General features: G+C 44.3%; 1 protein-coding gene across 1 annotated transcript; it reads right to left on the bottom strand.

The window, feature by feature from the left end:
* Positions 1 to 4,884: 4,884 nt before the first annotated feature.
* Positions 4,885 to 12,062, bottom strand: LOC103280241 (cathelicidin-2). Its single transcript, XM_062957580.1, has 4 exons — positions 11,836 to 12,062; positions 9,842 to 9,949; positions 6,636 to 6,719; positions 4,885 to 5,180 (listed from the first exon to the last, which is right to left on the bottom strand). Exons 1-4 carry the CDS (start codon positions 12,007 to 12,009, stop codon positions 5,073 to 5,075), a joined length of 474 nt encoding a protein of 157 aa, XP_062813650.1. The 5' UTR covers positions 12,010 to 12,062; the 3' UTR covers positions 4,885 to 5,072.
* Between the last annotated feature and the right edge of the window lie 6,379 nt (positions 12,063 to 18,441).

Raw genomic sequence — 18,441 nt, 5'->3', positions numbered from 1 at the left:
TCATGAAGTACTATTCCCAGTGTTGGTGATGGTATTTGAATAACAAGACACTAAAATTGACCTCACCCCTGAATGTCAATGGCATCCTGAACATCCAACACCAGGTATCCTTCTGCTGTTCCCCAGGATAAGCCTTCTCTGGTGGTCCAAGTTGGGCTCTGCCAAGAGGACCCCTTGATTTCCATCAATCTCTTCTTCCAACTGGAGGAGTATATCGGGAACTGGGAAATGACCCAAGTGACCTGGTTTTCTTTGGACATTCTGTTGATCCCTTCTAAGTCGTCAATCATTTGGTTCTACTATAGGCAAAAGAAATTGAATTATGGACTCCTCTCAACAAAAACAGCATGTACTCCCTGTTCCTGGGTTCCTCCATTCAGCATGGACAGCTTTGAAGTCAACATTTCACTTTTCTAGTTAACCAAAAAATGGTTGAGGTATTCCAGAAGCTACCAAACTTTTAGCCTCAAAATTAGAGGGCATGAGAGTTCCAATAGGATGTAAGTCTTGCAGGGACGACACAAAGGAGAGTGGCTCAGGAAGTCCACTATCCACTACCTATTCACCTTGTTAGTTAAAGACTAGGTTAATATGGAGGGCACATCATGTGGTTATTTTTGGCCCTAGAAGCAAAGGAAATAAGGCTTTTACATTCCTCAGAGAGCGAAAGAAGATGCCGAAAATACAAACCCAGGCTCAGTTCCAAAACTTTATAGCAATCATTGAACAGGTGGTGGTTGAACGTTACCTACAGGTTTATCTTAAGGCTGTTATGCTCCTTGGAGAAGGCCTATGAGCGTCAGTCCTTCTGAGGCAACAAAGAGGCTGAGGGGCCATGGATCTTTTGGAGACCACAACCATCTTCTTGGTGGTCTGTCTGGTCCTTCTAGTGGCCTGGAGGAAAGTAGAGGCCAAAAGGAGAAACTGGCCCCCAGGTCCAACGCCACTGCCGGTCCTTGGCAACCTCCTCCAGCTGAAGGCTACCAACGTTGCAGAGCAACTGAAGAAGATAAGGGCACAGATTCTGGGGGAAAGTATGCCTTAGACCCCAGTTTTAGGACCTCTGGAGACCTCTCATTGCTGAAGACCCACAACTGAATCGTCCTTCCTCAGGGTGAGCAAAGAGAGCTTTGGTTGTATCTTTCTGGATGGGGGAACGGGGTTGGACTGGATGGCTCTTGTGGTTTCTTCCAACTCCAGGATCCCCCAGTATGGACAAATTAGTGGTCAATGTCTCTACACTACACATTTAGAGAGGTTTGATGCTGCTTTGACTGTCATTGACCCATTCTACGAATTTTTAAGATTAGTGGAGAACTTGGAAATTTTGCCAGAGAGCTATATTCCATTTTTCTGAATGAAAGCACTAGTGTTGACCTCCTGTATAAATCTAGGACAGGTTTGGGGGCCAAAATTATGGATTTCCCATTCCAGGCATTGAAAAAGGCCAGAAACGTTGCCATGGTGGAAAGAATAGAGGAGACTGGTCCAGCTTTTACGTCCTCCAGAGATGGACTAAGTTCTTGTATTTCACCCTCAATCCAGAGAAGGAGATGGGCAGTACTATTTTTGATCACAGTTGACCCATGAATAAGCCAGCCGAAGTTTTTCGAGTCAATATTTTGATTACAATGTTTAGACTTCTACATGAATATATACATTATCTCATTATTACTTCAAATTCCTAAGATTCATAAGATGGAGGTGTGGTAATTAAAATGATATCAAGCTGCTATAAATCTGTGCATCTACATTGCGGGGCTAATGCAGTTTGACACTGCTTTAGCTGCCATGGCTCAATGGTATCAAATTGTTGGTAGTTGTACTTTCACAAGGTCTTTAGCCTTCTCTGCTACAGGGAGTTAATGCCTCACCAAACTACAAATCATAGGATTGTATAGCATTGAGCTAAGGCAGGTAAAGTGGTGTCAAACCGCATTATTTCTACAGTGCAGGTCCATCCTTAGACTTGTTGTTCCGAGATAGAGAGTCCCAAAATCTGTAATCTCTCTGTAGTCCACAAAAGCCCAACATGACACAAAGAGTCAAGATAGAACAGAGCTTCATATTGGGTAATAATTTGGATTTTGCAACACTCCCAAAACTCCAGGACTCAGACAGATTTCAAGGGGTCAACAGAGGACTTGGAAGAAAGTGAAAAGAAAACAAACCAAAAACACACACCACATTCCAGAGTTTTGGAAGCAAAAGATTAACGGAGAGGCGCTTGTCTGGGGAGGAGACAAGCTGGGCCAAGATGTGTGGGTTGGAGATTGAGAGCCAAAACCTTTCATCCAAAAGGAATACAGCCAAAGAATAAGGAGGGAGAGATGTTTGTTAGGTAACCAACCAACATCAAATGGTGTTTTAATTTTTTAAACAGCTCTTCATCTACGTTACAACCATCCTGCAGAGTTTCCGCCTGAAACACCCCCCGGGTGTCACTCAAATCGAACTCACGCCGGACGTCAGTGGATTCGGGAACATCCCGCACCAAGTCCAGCTCTGCTTCTGCCCACGCTGAGACGCGTTCGGCCACTCACCCTTGGCTTGCTTTTGTCTTGATCTAAAGTATACATTAGTCTATTGAGAAGGTATGGGCAAGCTTGGGCCCTTCAGGTGTTTTGGACTCCAACTCCCACAATTCCTAACAGCCGGTAGGCTGTTAGGAATTGTGGGAGTTGGAGTCCAAAACACCTGGAGGGCCCAAGCTTGCCCATGCCTGCTATAGAGCATTCACCTTAAAATCCCTTCTATCAGAATCCACACACTTGCAATGCATCTACACTGTAGAATAAATGCAGTCCAATGGACCCCACGTGAGTAGCCATGGCTGAATGCTATGGAACTATGGGAGATGTAGTTTCAGGAGGTCGTTCACCCTCTGCTGGGGCCTCACCGAACAACAACAGCCATGATTTCATAGCAGGAAGCCATAGAAGTTGGAGTGGAGTCCAATAGCATGAATACCCTACGTGTATAAAAGTCAACTTTTGTACGTACAATGTAAGTTTGTCTGCACCACAAAGGCTGTTGCTAGGTGAAGTGGCCCTTTGTGGTGACTGGGAAAGAAAGGTGGCACATGTATGAAGGGAAGGGAGGGGAAAGAAGGAAGGAAGGAAGGAAGGAAGGAAGGAAGGAAGGAAGGAAGGAAGGAAGGAAGGAAGGAAGGAAGGAGAAAAAGAAGGGAAGAAGAGGAAGGAAAAAGGAAGGAAAAAGGAAAGAAGGGAGTGGAGCGAGCAAAGGAAAAAGAGGGAAGGAAAAAAGGAAGGCAAATGTGTATAAGGGAGAGAGAGAAGGAAGGAAGGAAGGAAGGAAGGAAGGAAGGAAGGAAGGAAGGAAGGAAGGAAGGAAGGAAGGAAGGAAGGAAGGAAGGAAGTTTGAAGCCCAGGTTGGGGTGAGTGCTCGACCTTCAGCCCAGCTCACTGTCCACCGAAGCAGTTTGAAAACAGCTGTGAAGCTGTGAGTAGAAAGATTAGACACCACTTTAGCAGGGAGGTATTTTATGGCACCATAAAAAAGGAAATATCAGAAATGCTACCCATCAAAAGAACAGGAGGAAAGTTTGTAATCAAGGGCTCGTTGTCATAGAGGATGGAGCAACAGCACCCCTTGTGGCCGGAATCGAGCACAACCTCCAGGACGCCAAAGTTGGAAAAAGGCCGACATAATACCTCTATCTGTTGTTTGTCTTGTATGTCTAACAGCATTGAATGTTGGCTCTGTATATGTTCTGTGGTCTGCCCTGAGTCCTCTTTGGGGTGAGAATATAAATGCTGTAGATAAAGGAAGGAAAGAAGGAAAGAAGGAAGGAAGGAAGGAGAGTAGGGAAGGGAAAGAAAAGAAAAGGAAGGCGAAGGCAGAAAGGGAGAGAGAAGAAAGAAAAAGGAGGGAATAAAAAGGAAAGGAAGGGAGGGAGGGAGGAAGGAGGGAGGGAGGGAGGGAGGGAGGGAGGAAGGAAGGAAGGAAGGAAGGAAGGAAGGAAGGAAGGAAGGAAGGAAGGAAGGAAGGAAGGAAGGAAAGAAAAGAGGGAAGGTGTATGAGGGAAAGCAAAGAAAGAAGAAAAGAAAGAAAGAAAAGAGGGAAGGTGTATGAGGGAAAGCAAAGAAAGAAGAAAAGAAAGAAAGAAAGAAAGAAAGAAAGAAAGAAAGAAAGAAAGAAAGAAAGAAAGAAAGAAAGAAAGGAGACCGGGAGAAGGCATATGAGGGGAAGGGTGGAAGGAAGAGAAAGAAAAGAGGGAGAAGGGAGGAAAAAGAAAGAAAAAGGAGGGGAGGAAAGAACGAGAAAGAAGGGAAGAGAAAGGAAGCAAAGGAAGAAGTGACAACAGAAGGGAGGGAGGGAAGAAAAGGAAGGGAAGAGGAAGGAAGGAAAGGAAAGGAAGAAAGAGAAAAAGAAGGGAAGAGAGGAAAGGAAAAAGAAGGCTGGGAGAGAGGGAGGAAAGGGGAAAGGAAAGAAGGAAAGGTGTGAGGGAAGGGAAGGAAGAGAAAGGTGGGCCGGGGTCCCAATAACACCCGGGCGACAACAAGTAATATTTATTACCCAAAAAACAGTATCATCTTTGTATTGTCAAAGGCTTTCATGGCTGGAATCACTGGGTTGCTGTGAGTCTTTCGGGCTGTATGGCCATGTTCCAACAGACAAGAGTTCCTTCTCCCTCCCTGGACATCACTCCACAGATACATAAACCGCACTTGACTAGTTTCCAACATACCTCACAACCTCTGAGGATGCCTGCCACAGATGTGGGCGAAACGTCAGGAGAGAATGCTTCAGGAACATGGCCCAGAAAACTCACAGCAACCCGGTATCATCTTTTTTAGGTTTTTGCATGTTTTGGAGACTCTTGGCAACGAAACCCTTAAATGAAGATCAGACTTGGATAGATTCGTGGTGGAAGACGGGGAATTTTATTAACACGCTGAAGCCTTTTGGTACATATATCGAGACAAGAAAGGAAAGAAGAATGGCAGGAGAAGAGGACTTCCAAATCTGAACTTGCATTTATCTTAGCCATGAGCAAAGAGCAAAGAGGGATGGAGATGGTGTCGACGTCCGTTCCGTCCGGGATCCTCTCAGCCAAACCGCAGCCCTGCCAAGGCGATGCTCACGCCGTGCTTCTTCACAAAGCGCTTGGCTCCCCTCCAGAACCTTCCCCATCGGCTCCGGGTGATTCGGCCCATCTGCGTCCAGAACAAGAATGACTGGTCAATGCAGGACAAGTGGGCTCAGGTTGCATACAGGTTACATACAGTACACTCTAAGAATGCTTTGAACTAGGTTATATGAGTCTACACTGCCATATGATCCAGATTGTCAAAGAAAATAATGCGGATTATTTTCTTTGGATTGATTATCTGAGGCACCTTCTACATTGCCGTATACAACCCAGATTATCTGTTTGACCTGTATTGTATAGACTAGGCATAGGCAAACTTTGGGCCTCCAGGTGTTTTGGACTCCAACTCCCACCGGCTGTTAGGAATTGTGGGAGTTGGAGTCCAAAACACCTGGAGGGCCAAAGTTTGCCCATTCCCAGTATAGACTCATATAATACAGTTCTGTGTAGAAGGGCCTGAATAGAAATTAAAATGAAATCAATATTAACTGCCGTCTCACCACAATTGCATACTGCATTTATTTACAAAGCAGTGTTTATAATACAATAAAGTTGTGTTATATTAGGTTTGCCTTCATTTGCTTTCAATATGAATATATATCAATACAGAGATGGAACACGGTGGGGTGTATTATTAGATGGGTCCAAAGGAAGGGGCACCATCTTAGACCAGCCCCATTAGTGGGATTTGTGGGGCTCCCACTATAACACACACACACACACCCGACCCCTAGCAGTTGCCCTTCCATGGAGCCAAAGAGAAGACCCAGAAGGTAGAGGTGTTGTTGTCGTTCAGTCTGATGATGAAGGAGGATTTAGGTCTATGCAGGTTGACCAAGGAACTATTGAAGGCTCTGAATTGTTAGAAATGCAGGCTGACCAAGAAAATGTTGAAGACTCTGAATTGTTAGAAAGGCCGCAGGTTAGCGGGGAAGCTGAAGTTAGTGATAAGGGTGACCTTTCACAAGATTTAGACATCAACAAAGTCCAGGTGGCTTGGGCAGAGAGTCAGAGGAGTCTTCCTTAGATAGAGACACAAGGTTAAGGTTAAGAGTTCATCCCAGGCGTTCTGTGAGAATAACTAGTAAACGTGTGGGAACCCAAGGTCAGAGGAATGCTTTCTTAGCTTGTAAGCATGGTTAAATAGGGAGAAACAGGGAAATATTTCAGACAAATCAACTTTGATTTTGGAATCTTAATTCCTGCCTTGTCTCTGCTCATGGAAAAAGATTCTTGCTTTTGTTCATGCCTAGATCCTGTGTTTTGGATTGTATTTTGGAGTTCACGCTACCTTGCTTTTCAGGACTGATTTGCTATACTAGAGACTTTGAACTATATTCTACAAAGACTTTAAACTATATTCTGCAGATTGCCTTTGCAATTGGATTACTGCTTTCTTTACTGTTTTTTATTAAGATTTTGCTATCTTTTATGAATAAACTGAAAAAAACCAAGTCTGCTGTGATGGAGTGTGTGTTAAGAGCAAGGTGAACCAGTGCCGAGGTGCAACAGGTGTTACCTCTTGCTCCATGTCCTCGCACTGGACGATGACAGCCGGTGGGTTTTGTTGGGTTGAGTAGAAGCCGGAGCAGTCCATGTCCACCTGCGGAAGGAAAGGAAGAAGAGATTCACCGATGAAAAGAGAGGAACAAGATTTCCAGGCCAGGAGAACAAGCTTCCCTTCTCCTCAATATCACTTCCTTTCTGTTAGAACGTAGCAGAGCATCCAAAAATACTAAAGCAGGACACTTATAGTTGAGCATTCAGCTCACAGCAAGCAGAGCGTGAAGTGCCATGTGGCTAAGCTTAGGAGGCAAAGATCCCGAGTTCAATCTTTAAGATTACAAAAAGGTTATTTACAAAAATAATAATGACATTTCTTAATAGTAAATGACTGCATGTGAGCTACACTAACTCACCCCATCTCTTCAAGCGTTCAAAAGAGAGAGGAAAATCTCCAAGCACAACATTTCTCTGAACACACAAGCAGAGAGAGGTCTCAAAACACATAGCACACACTAAAGATGTAAGAAGTCGAAGACAATAGACATGCCCCTGCAAAGTATCCATTCAACCTAACCAATCAGAATGAGAGCAGAAACTGAGAAGAGAGAAGAAATAGATTCATTTCAACTGTCATGCTCTCAGCCTATTCAATTCTGCGCTGGCACAGTGGGTTAAACTGCTAAGCTGCAGACTTGCTGATTGGAAGGTCGGCAGTTCGAATCCACGGATGGGATGAGCTCCTGCTGTTAGCCCCAGCTTCTGCCAGCCTAGCAGTTCGAAACAAGCAAATGTGAGTAGATCAATAGGTACCGCTCCTATTGGCGGGAAGGTAACAGTGCTCCATGCAGTCATGCCAGTGGCCACGTAACCTAGGAGGCATCTATGGACAACGTCGGTTCTTCAGCTTAGAAATGGAGGTGAGCACCAACCCCCAGAGTCAGACACAACTAGACTTAATGTCAAGGGGAAACTTTTTATTCTGAGCTAATTACTCCTCATTGAGTACTGCAAACTTGGGCAGTGAGGGGTTGAAATCCAACTCTTTCAACTGCTTGCACCTCACTCTCATGTCCCCATCTCTTGACCTTCTCTTCTCCAAGATAAACACCCCCAACTTCTCCTCAGAGGGATTCACTGTTTCCAGAACTTTGACCATTTTGGTGTTTCTTCTCTGGACACCTTCCATCTGGTCCATCTCCTCCTTGAATTGCTTTGCCCAACACTGGACACACTGTTCTTCCAGGTGAGGCCTGGCCAAAGCATGGGCAAACTTGGACAGGCATGGGCAAACTTGGTCCCTCCAGGTGTTTTGGACTTCAACTCCCACAATTCCTAACAGCCGGTAGGCTGTTAGGAATTGTGGGAGTTGAAGTCCAAAACACCTGGAGGGACCAAGTTTGCCCATGCCTGTACTAGAACCACATTGGTGTTTTTAGCTGCCGCATCACACTGTTGGCTCATGTTCAGGTTGTGGTCTATCAAGATTCCTAGATCCCTTTCACAGGCTTCCAAACTAGGAGTCACCTATCCTATATGAGAGTGCTTTCACTTATGGTGGATATGTGACAGTGCAAAGAAATTCTGAAAAAAAATACAAAGTGAGATCCAAAAATTTTTAGATATACAAATACCGTGGAGACCAGAAATCTTTTTATTAGGAATACATGAAATGAAGATAGAAAAAAACACAGACAAACTACTATTTTCGATGGCTACGGCCGCAAAAATATCTTATGCAAAGACATGGAAAAAAGAAGAAATACCGGAAGAAGATACATGGATAACAAAAAATATTAGAGATTAGGAATATGGACAGACTCACGTTCCTCATGTCAAAGAATAAGGGAATGATAATGAAAGAAACAGACTGGAAACAAGTACAGTAGAGTCTCACTTATCCAACACTCACTTATTCAACCTTCTGGATTATCCAACGCATTTTTGTAGTCAATGTTTTCAATACATGGTGATATTTTGGTGCTAAATTCATAAATACAGTAATTACTACATAGCATTAATGCGCAATGAACTACTTTTTCTGTCAAATTTGTTGTATAACATGATGTTTTGGTGCTTAATTTGTAAAATCATAACCTAATTTGATGTTTAATAGGCTTTTTCTTAATCCCTCCTTATTATCCAACATATTCGCTTATCCAACATTCTGCTGGCCCGTTTATGTTGGATAAGTGAGACTCTACTGTAACTGAATATCTTATACAAAAGAATTTTAAAAATTGATCTAAAAGAGAAAATGACGTAAAGAAAAATTGAAGAAGGAAGAAAGGGAGAGGGGGAAAAAAAGAACAGCAAAAAAGAATGACAAGGAGAAAACCTCAAAAAGAAACCAGGAAATCAAAAACAAAACATTTTTCTCTTTCCTATTTTTATGTTTACTTTTCCTTACTTTTTCTTTCCTTATAATCTAATACTAAATCCTGATAAGTGCATTGTCTATTTATACAGTTTCTTATTAAGTGTTAAATATACAGCAAATAATGTAATAACAACTCGGTAAATATGATCTTATCTTATATATATATATATACACACACACACACACACACACACACACACACACACACACACACATACATACAGTAGAGTCTCACTTATCCAAGCCTTGCTTATCCAAGCTTCTGGATAATCCAAACCATTTTTGTAGTCAATGTTTTCAATATATTGTGATATTTTGGTGCTAAATTCGTAAATACAGTAATTACAACATAACATTACTATGTATTGAACTACTTTTTCTGTCAAATTTGTTGTATAACATGATGTTTTGGTGCTTAATTTGTAAAATCATAATCTAATTTGATGTTTAATAGGCTTTTCCTTGATCCCTCCTTATTATCCAACATATTCGCTTATCCAACGTTCTGCCGGCCCGTTTAACTTGGATAAGTGAGACTCTGCTGTGTGTGTGTGTGTGTGTGTGTGTGTGTATATATATATATACACACACACACACACACACACATACATACATACAGCAAAACTGGTATTTGGATGCCTTTTCTTTTCTACTATCTCTATTTCTATTTCTTATCTATTTCTCTAAATCTAACTATATTTTATTATTGTAATGATAAAATCTTAATAAAGAGTATATATAAAAAATGATAGTGCCTTCAAGGTGCCCTATTGACAAGGATCATGGAGCAGAAACGAGGCATTCAGCAAGAGAGGAAATGCCCACAAGAAGAAGGTCCTTACCCCGTTCTCTTTGAAGTTGCACCTGGTGCCGTTCGCCTTGTCTGTGAAGCGGCATTCGGTCTCTTTGATGGAGAACTTCAACGGCTGGGTGACCTCCCCGGTGGTTTTCTAGGAAGGGAAGGAAATGGTTAATGCTTCCTGAGCTGACCACATTTTTGTCTCTGCAGCAAAAAGGTCCTCCCAATGCAATAAGTGTTCAATTTTTTAAATTCCATGCTTCTTCTGGGCCAAAATGATCACATACTTCAACCTGCATCATATGGTAGTGTAGGTGGCCAAAGGGCCTTGCGTATAATATCTCTTTAAATCTGCCCTCCTTTCACTGAATCTGAGGGATATTTATTGGCTTAAGCATCCTGTGTGGGGCAGGCTTTTTTTCAGAATTCTCTTGCTGGTGCAGAAAGTATTGTGTGTTGAATAATGAACGAATCCTTAACTATAATAAAGAGAATTCATCACAATAACATACCAGTTCAAGACCTGGGCCAATGTGTCTCCAGGCATTGTGTTACCGTTCCCTCCAACCGTTCCACTTTTGCAGGGACAGCCCCAAAATAATCCGTACAGTCCCATTTCTTTTCAAATGTCCCGGTTTCTTTCTCCTCCTCCAGCCCTTGCGCTCAGTTTATTTAAATTGCTGCAAGCCCAGTTCAAAATCGCAAAAGTACTTTTTGTTCAATTCACTCAGCAGCAGCATAGAGGGGAGAAGGCACGTCTTTCCCTCCCAGTCGTCTCAGGCAAAAGCAAACTGCCCCAGACTCTCCTCACCTCCCTCTTCTTCCTCATTCATACCTTGACCCATCCTACATCCTTGAATCCCTTGGCCTGACCTCCTTGAATCCCTTCCTATGGGGCTTTTGAAGCAGAAGCTGGGTGACCATCTTTCAGGGGTGCTTGGATTGTGCTTTTCCTGCCTGGGAATCCAGTGACATCTGCTTCTCTGGAGGCTTTTGAGCAGAAGTTGGGTGGCCATCTGTCCTGAGGCCTTAAGAGTATCTATTCCTGAATGGCAGGAGCCTTAACTGGATGTCTCTTCTGGTCTCTTCCAACTCTAGGATTCTATGATGCCCTGCAACGTTCACTTCCCTGTCTTCCTCCTTAATAACTTGACCCTTCTTGACCCCACACTTTGGTCTTGGTTGACCCCATGTGGCACTAACTCCTCTTCCTCATTGATTACCTGACCCTTTTAAACCTATACTTTGGTCTTGCCTGATCTCCTGAAGAGATCTCCTGAACAACCAACTGTGTATTTGTGCAGGTTGGACTGGATGGCCCTTGGAGTCCCTGCCAACTCCATGATTCTATAACCTGATGTGGTGATATCTTTCCTATTCTTTGCTGATCTCCTAGAATATCTTTCTCTGGAGGTTGTGAAGCAGAGGCTGGATGGCCATCTATCAGGAGTGCTTTGTTTTTGTGTTCCAGCCTGGCAGAAGGTGGTTGGACTAGATGGCCCCTTGGGATCCTTTCCAGCTCTATCAGGAGATCTCCTGAACAACCAACTGTGTATTTGTGCAGGTTGGACTGGATGGCCCTTGGGGTCCCTGCCAACTCCATGATTCTATAGCCTGATGTGGTGATATCTTTCCTATTCTTTGCTGATCTCCTAGAATATCTTTCTCTGGAGGTTGTGAAGCAGAGGCTGGATGGTCATCTGCCAGGAGTGTTTTGTTTGTGCGTTCCAACTTGGCAGAAGGTGGTTGGACTAGATGGCCCCTTGGGACCCCTTCCAACTCTATGCCTCTGTGATGCTTTTTCTTCCCCCATCATTAACTTGGCTCATGCTGACCCCACACTCTGGAATTGTCCGATCTCCCTTCTGAAATGTCCTTCTATGAAGGTCTGCAAACCTTCTGTTGGCCATCCGTTGGGTGGGCTGGGATTGTGAGGTCCTGGGGGTTGGACTGGGTGGCCTCTTGGGGTCCCCTCCAACCCCCTGTGGCACTTGACCATAGCCTGACCCATCTTGACTGCGAATGTGTGCAACTCACCCAGTCCGGCTGGGGCTCGGATTCCAGGAGTTGGAAGATGAACTCCGGCTTCTGCTCCCGGTTGAAGGTGTCCACGGCGGAGGCCACGGCCTGGTCGTAGGAGATGGGACCGAGCACCACGGGGGCCGCTGTGGCCACCCCCAGGAAAAGCAGCAAAGCCCAGACCTTCTCCATCGTCTCTTTGGGAATTTGGGCACGAACTTGGTTTCTGGGGTTGGTGGGCCCCCTTATTTATAGCCCCCGTCTCCAACTGGGACCTCCCCTCTTGCCAACTGGGGCATTCAAACGGTTTTCTTCCCCCTCAACCTTTCAGGAAATGCGGTGGGATAGCAGTTGGAAATGGGGAAAGGGAACGGCCGAAACCGTCCTTGCAAAACCGCCCAGGTGGAGAAGCCTCCCGTCTCCTGTTGGGAAAGAGCAGGCCTCCCTCTCCTTGGCTGTTATTGAGATACTTACCTTACAAACAATACGATTTAAAGCCTGCAAAACATATGTCTAGTGTATTGAGACCTAAGGAAAGGCAGGGAACCAACAAAATTTATTTTATTATTTTTCCTTCCCTATATATAAAAGTCAAATAATGTATGGAAGGATGCTTATTATTATTCATATCTATCTATATCTATATCTATTATAATAAAAGTGTAAATATGTCTTTATCTATGTATGTGTATGCATGATGCGTGTATTTTCCGACATGACTCCCTCATCCAGAGTACACGGAGACTCCCATCAACAATGGATCTCGACCTAACTTGGCAGACAGACCCATCGTGACCAACTTTAAGTACTGGAGGGATTTTTTTATTATTATTTTTTTATTATTTGGGGGGGGGGGGGGAATGGATCCAGGATAATTTATTTATTTTATTTATTTATTTTTCAAACTTATATGCCGCCACTCCCTTAGGGCTCGGAGCGGCTTACAAGAACCGGCTAAAATCAACAATTTAAAAAACATCTTAAAAACATCTTTAAAAACATCTTAAAAACATCCTAAAAGCACCTTTTAAAACATCAACAACAGAACTCAAAAGCCTGTCGAAACAGATGTGTCTTACATGCCCTGCGGAAGGCCGACAAGTCCCGCAAGGCACGGACTTCAGGTGGGAAGGAGTTCCAGAGCGATGGGGCCACTGCTGAAAAGGCTCTGCGTCTAGTTGCAGTTAGATGCAAAGTCTTAAAACTGGGGGCTTCCAACAGGTCTTGGTCCTCAGAACGGAGGGATCTCTGGGGTTTGTAGGGGGTGAAGCGGTCCCTCAGGTACATCGGCCCTGGACCATGTAAGGCCTTGAAGGTAAGCGCCGTCACTTTGAAAGTGATCCGGTGCTCAATTGGTAACCAGTGCAGCTGCCGTAAGATTGGTGTTATGTGGCATCTCATCGGGACTCCCGCAAGGAGCCGGGCAGCTGCATTTTGCACCAATTTGAGCTTCCGGATCACCGACACAGGAAGGCCAATGTAAAGGGCGTTACAGTAATCCAGTCTCCAGATGACCGTGGCCTGGATCACCGTAGCCAGGTTGTCCCTAGACAGAGAGGGGCCCAGCCGTCTAGCCTGCCGAAGATGAAAAAAGGCAGTTTTGGTAACGGCGGAGACCTGGGCCTCCATCGTCAATGAAGGGTCCAAGAGGACTCCCAGACTCTTTACCAGTGGAGACGGGCGTAGAGATGGGAGTTATAGGTAAAGGTTTCCCCTGACGTTAAGTCCAGTCGTATCCGGCTCTGGGGGTTTCTGCTCATCTCCATTTCTAAGCCAAAGAGCCAGCGTTGTCCGTAGACACCTCCAAGGTCATGTGGCCACTGGCATAACTGCATGGAGTGCTGTTACCTTCCTGCTGGAGCGGTACCTATTGATATATTCACATTTGCATGTATTCGAACTGCTAGGTTGGCAGGAGCTGGGGCTAGCAGCGGGAGCTCACCTTGCTCCCCAGATTCAAACCTGGCAACCTTTTGGTCTGCAAGTTCAGCAGCCCAGCGGTTTAACACACTGCGCCACCAGGGGCTTATAGCTAATAAGCTGATTTTTCGATCTTGGCCTTAATTGCATTTGTTCTGATGGCTTGCTCCTGGGCTGCAAGGATCAGGCCTTCTGGCTCCTTCCTTCTTCAGGGTCCCATTTGTGAGCCAGAGCCAGGTCTTCTCCTTGTCAGCTTTTCCTTCAATTTTGTCAAGGAACTTTCCATGCAACATTTTGTTGTGCCAGCTGTCAGCTCTAGTTTGTAGTGCGGTTTTCTTGTACTGATTCTTTGTCTGCTGTGTTTTGAGAAGTTTCTGATTTTTGATTTCAATCAAAGCAGGTTCTTCCCTTTGCTTTCCATATTCTGCCAGGGCATGTTCTTCTTCTTTGACTGCTTGTTTGACTTGCAAGAGTCCTCTGCCCCCTGATCTTCTAGGCAGATATAGCCGGTCAACATCACTGCGGGGGTGCAGGGAATGATGAATGGTCATGAGATTATTATTGACACAACGACGTTGTATGACACAGCAAACAAGATAGATATGCTGGATTTCATATCACAAAATCACAAGTCGAACACTTCCCAAGTGTCTAGGACTGTGTGATGTATTTTCGGATGATGCGTGCAGATCCCAGTAGGGTGGCCAGAGATTATTATTATTATTATTATTATTATTATTATTATTATTATTATTATTATTATTATTATTATTTTCATACAAAGGGGGAAAGTACCATTTTTCCTAGCCCTGCTTTAAACATCAGTCTGCAGTCACTGATTTGTAGCTGAGTTGTAGCTTCACCAAGGAAATGGTAAAAAAGAGAGTGTGGTTGAGGTTAGGACACTTTGTCCTCCGGTGTCCTTTTTAATGCTTACTTTCAAGAAGAAGAAGAAGAAGATGGACATCTCCAGGACGTGGGCAACGGGACAGAACAGTCTGGTCTGCCCTTTAATCCAACCTTCTCCTTTCGGAGGAGATCAGACCGGTGATTGTGGGGCTGATGCCCAGTTCTTTTGGAAGAAGACAAAAGCCTTTCTGTGAGTGGAGGTTCCTTAAGGAGACATCCTAGAATCCTAGAGTTGGAAGAGACCCCCAGGGGAAACTATCACTCCCAGGACCTCATAGTCTGGAGTGATGGTACTTGAAGTGGGGTCCAAGAGCATGCATTCGATAGTGTAAATGCACCAAGAGAAGGGTATGGACCTTGGAAAACTATAACTCCCGGGACTGCACAGCATGGAGACATAGTGTAGTAGTAATAATAATAATAATAATAATAATAATAATAATAATAATAATAATAATAATAACAATAATAATAATATGTCAAGAATATGGCAGAATATGTCAAGCAAAGTGAAGAACCTGCTTTGATTGAAGTCAAAAATCAGAAACTCCTCAAAACACAGCAGACAAAAAACCAGTACAAGAAAACCGCACTACAAACTAGAGCTGACAGCTGGCACAACAAAACACTGCATGGAAAGTTCCTTGACAAAATTGAAGGAAAAGCTGATAAGGAGAAGACCTGGCTCTGGCTCACGAATGGGACCCTGAAGAAGGAGACAGAAGGCCTGACCCTTGCAGCCCAGGAGCAAGACATCAGGACAAAGGCAATTAAGGCCAAGATTGAAAAATCAGCTGATGACCCAAAATGCAGACTGTGCAAGGAAACCGACGAAACCATTGATCATATCCTCAGCTGCTGTAAGAAAATCGCACAGACAGACTACAAACAGAGGCACAACTATGTGGCCCAAATGATTCATTGGAACTTATGCCTCAAGTACCACCTGCCAGCAGCAAAGAACTGGTGGGATCACAAACCTGCAAAAGTATTGGAAAATGAGCACGCAAAGATACTGTGGGACTTCTGAATCCAGACTGACAAAGTTCTGGAACACAACACACCAGACATCACAGTTGTGGAAAAGAACAAGGTTTGGATCATTGATGTTGCCATCCCAGGTGACAGTCACATAGATGAAAAACAACAGGAAAAACTCAGCCGCTATCAGGACCTCAAGATTGAACTTCAAAGACTCTGGCAGAAACCAGTGCAGGTGGTCCCGGTGGTGATGGGCACACTGGGTGCTGTGCCAAAAGATCTCAGCCGGCATTTGGAAACAATAGACATTGACAAAATTACGATCTGCCAACTGCAAAAGGCCACCCTACTGGGATCTGCACACATCATCAGAAAATACATCACACAGTCCTAGACACTTGGGAAGTGTTCGACTTGTGGTTTTGTGAAACGAAATCCAGCATATGTCTTGTTTGCTGTGTCATACAATAATAATAATAATAATAATAATAATAATAATAATAATAATAATAATAATAATAATACATCACACAGTCCTAGACACTTGGGAAGTGTTCGACTTGTGATTTTGTGAAACGAAATCCAGCATATCTATCTTGTTTGCTGTATCATACAACGTCGTTCTGTCAATAATAATAATAATAATAATAATAATAATAATAATAATAATAATAATAATAGTGCGGTTTTCTGGCATTGTATATTTCTGCCGCTTCTGTGGCTGTTCATTTGTATTTTGATTCCGTAGCCCACTTGTCGATGGATGTCCCCTTTTATTCAGGATATACATATGTTTAAGGGCAATTGAAGAGGAGGACATTTCCAACCGGCGAGAACCCATAACCACAAATTCTTACAACATTAGGCTTCTTATTACTCAAAAGGTCCTTAAACCGTTTCCAGTCTTCCAGAAAGTCTTCAGTTGGTTTGCCTTTTTTAACATCCACTTATAGCTTTTTCCTTGACATTGTGAGCTGCTTTGGGTCTCAATCAAGAGATACAAATTATATTATTCTTGTTCTTATTATTATTATTATGATATCCAAATCCATGGGTGCACCTTCACTATAGGGTTAATGCAGTTTGGCGCCACTGGAACTGCCATAACTCAATGATATGGAATCCTGAGATCTGTAGTTTTACAAGGTCTCCGGCCTTCTCTGCCAATGAGTGTGGGTGCCTCTGCAAACTACAACTTCCAGGATTCCATCAATTGGACAAAGATAGTTCAAGTGCAGCCACACTGCATTCAATCTGAAATATAGACGCATTCTTAGTGAAACTATAACTCCCAGGGTTCCATTGCACTGGGCAAGGGCAGTTCAAGTGTGGCCACACTGCATTCCTTCTGCAATATAGACACACTTATTTATTTATTTACAGTATTTATATTCCGCCCTTATTTCTCACCCCGAAGGGGACTCAGGGCGGATCACATTATACACACATAGGGCAAACATTCAATGCCCATATACACATAGAACCGAGACAGAGACAACAGACAGACAGACGCAGAGGCAATTTAACCTTCTCCTGAGGGGATGTTCGATTCTGGCCACAGGGGGGAGCAGCTGCGTCATCATCCACTCTGACGCCACTTCCTCATTCCAACGTTGTAAATTAGTTAAATATTTCCTACTTGATAGATGCAACTATCTTTTGGGTTGCTAGGTCAGCAACGAGCAGGGGCTATTTTTTATTTTTAATTGACGGGTGCTCACCCCGCCACGGGCTGGCCTCGAACTCATGACCTCATGGTCAGAGTGATTTATTGCAGCAGCTGTTTACCAGCCTGCGCCACAGCCCTACACATCACTAAAGATGTGTAGTTTCACATCTTTAGTGAAACTACCACTCTCAGGATTCCATTGCATTGGGCCAGGGCAGTTCAAGTGTGGACACACTGCATTCATTCTGCAATATAGACGCATTCTTAGTGAAACTATAACTCCCAGGGTTCCATCACATTGGGCCAGGGCAGTTCAGGTGGGGCCAATCTGCATTCCTTCTGCAGCGGAGATGGGCCCACAGCTGCAGCTCCAAGAAATGTCCTCTTTCCTTGGAAGGAGAGAGATCTCCTCTCCTCTCTCTCTTTCCTCTCTTGCCACCTGCTCTCTTGCAGGGTTGGTTTTGCAAGGAAGGGAGACCACAGCTTCCATCGGTTAGGCCCTCTCCTCCAACGGATCTCCCACCTTGGAAGGTTGGCCAACAAACCGGCATTTCCCCTCAACACACACCGCTGGAGCAGGACCTTCCTCTTGGCTTCCAGGAGAAGACGTTCTGCAATGAGGAGGAAGCCAAAGGCCTCACCACAAAAAGACCACCTCCGTGACCTCCTTTAGCCCCGTTCTCCACTGCAGGAAGGCCGCCCTGTTCTGCAAGTTTGGTTTCGGCTCCTTGAATGGAATGCTAGAGATGGAAGGGGCCTCCAAAGGCCATCCAGTCCAACCCCGTTATGCTATAAAGGAACACCATCCACACACTGGAATACTGAGTCCAATTCTGGGCACCACACTTGAAGGGAGATGTTGACAAGCTGGAATGTGTCCAGGGGAGGGTGACTCAAATAGTCAAGGGTCTGGAGAACAAGCCCTATGAGGAGTGGCTTCAAGAGCTGGGCAAGTTTAGCCTGCAGAAGAGAAGGCTAAGAGGAGACAGGATGAGGGCCATGGATCAAGATGTGAGAAAGGGGAGGTCATAGGGAGGAGGGAGCAAGCTTCCTTTCTGCTGCCCTGGAGACTAGGAGGCAATGGAACAATGGCTTCAAACTGCAGGAAAGGAAGGAGATTCCACCTGAACATCAGGAAGAACTTC

This window comes from Anolis carolinensis, chromosome 6 (assembly GCF_035594765.1).
Source record: "Anolis carolinensis isolate JA03-04 chromosome 6, rAnoCar3.1.pri, whole genome shotgun sequence".
NCBI classification, from domain to species: Eukaryota; Metazoa; Chordata; class Lepidosauria; order Squamata; family Dactyloidae; genus Anolis; species Anolis carolinensis.
The sequence above is the reverse complement of the archived record's forward strand: the minus strand, read 5'-3'. Positions and strand labels throughout refer to the sequence as shown.

Excerpts from the sequence above, each read along its gene's own strand:
- LOC103280241 (XM_062957580.1), bottom strand. The coding sequence starts at position 12,009 with ATGGAGAAGGTCTGGGCTTTGCTGCTTTTCCTGGGGGTGGCCACAGCG. Across the intron at positions 9,950-11,835 it reads CCGAGCCCCAGCCGGACTGG|AAAACCACCGGGGAGGTCAC; the intron begins GTGAGTTGCACA and ends TTCCCTTCCTAG. Across the intron at positions 5,181-6,635 it reads GCGAGGACATGGAGCAAGAG|ATGGGCCGAATCACCCGGAG; the intron begins GTAACACCTGTT and ends TTCTGGACGCAG.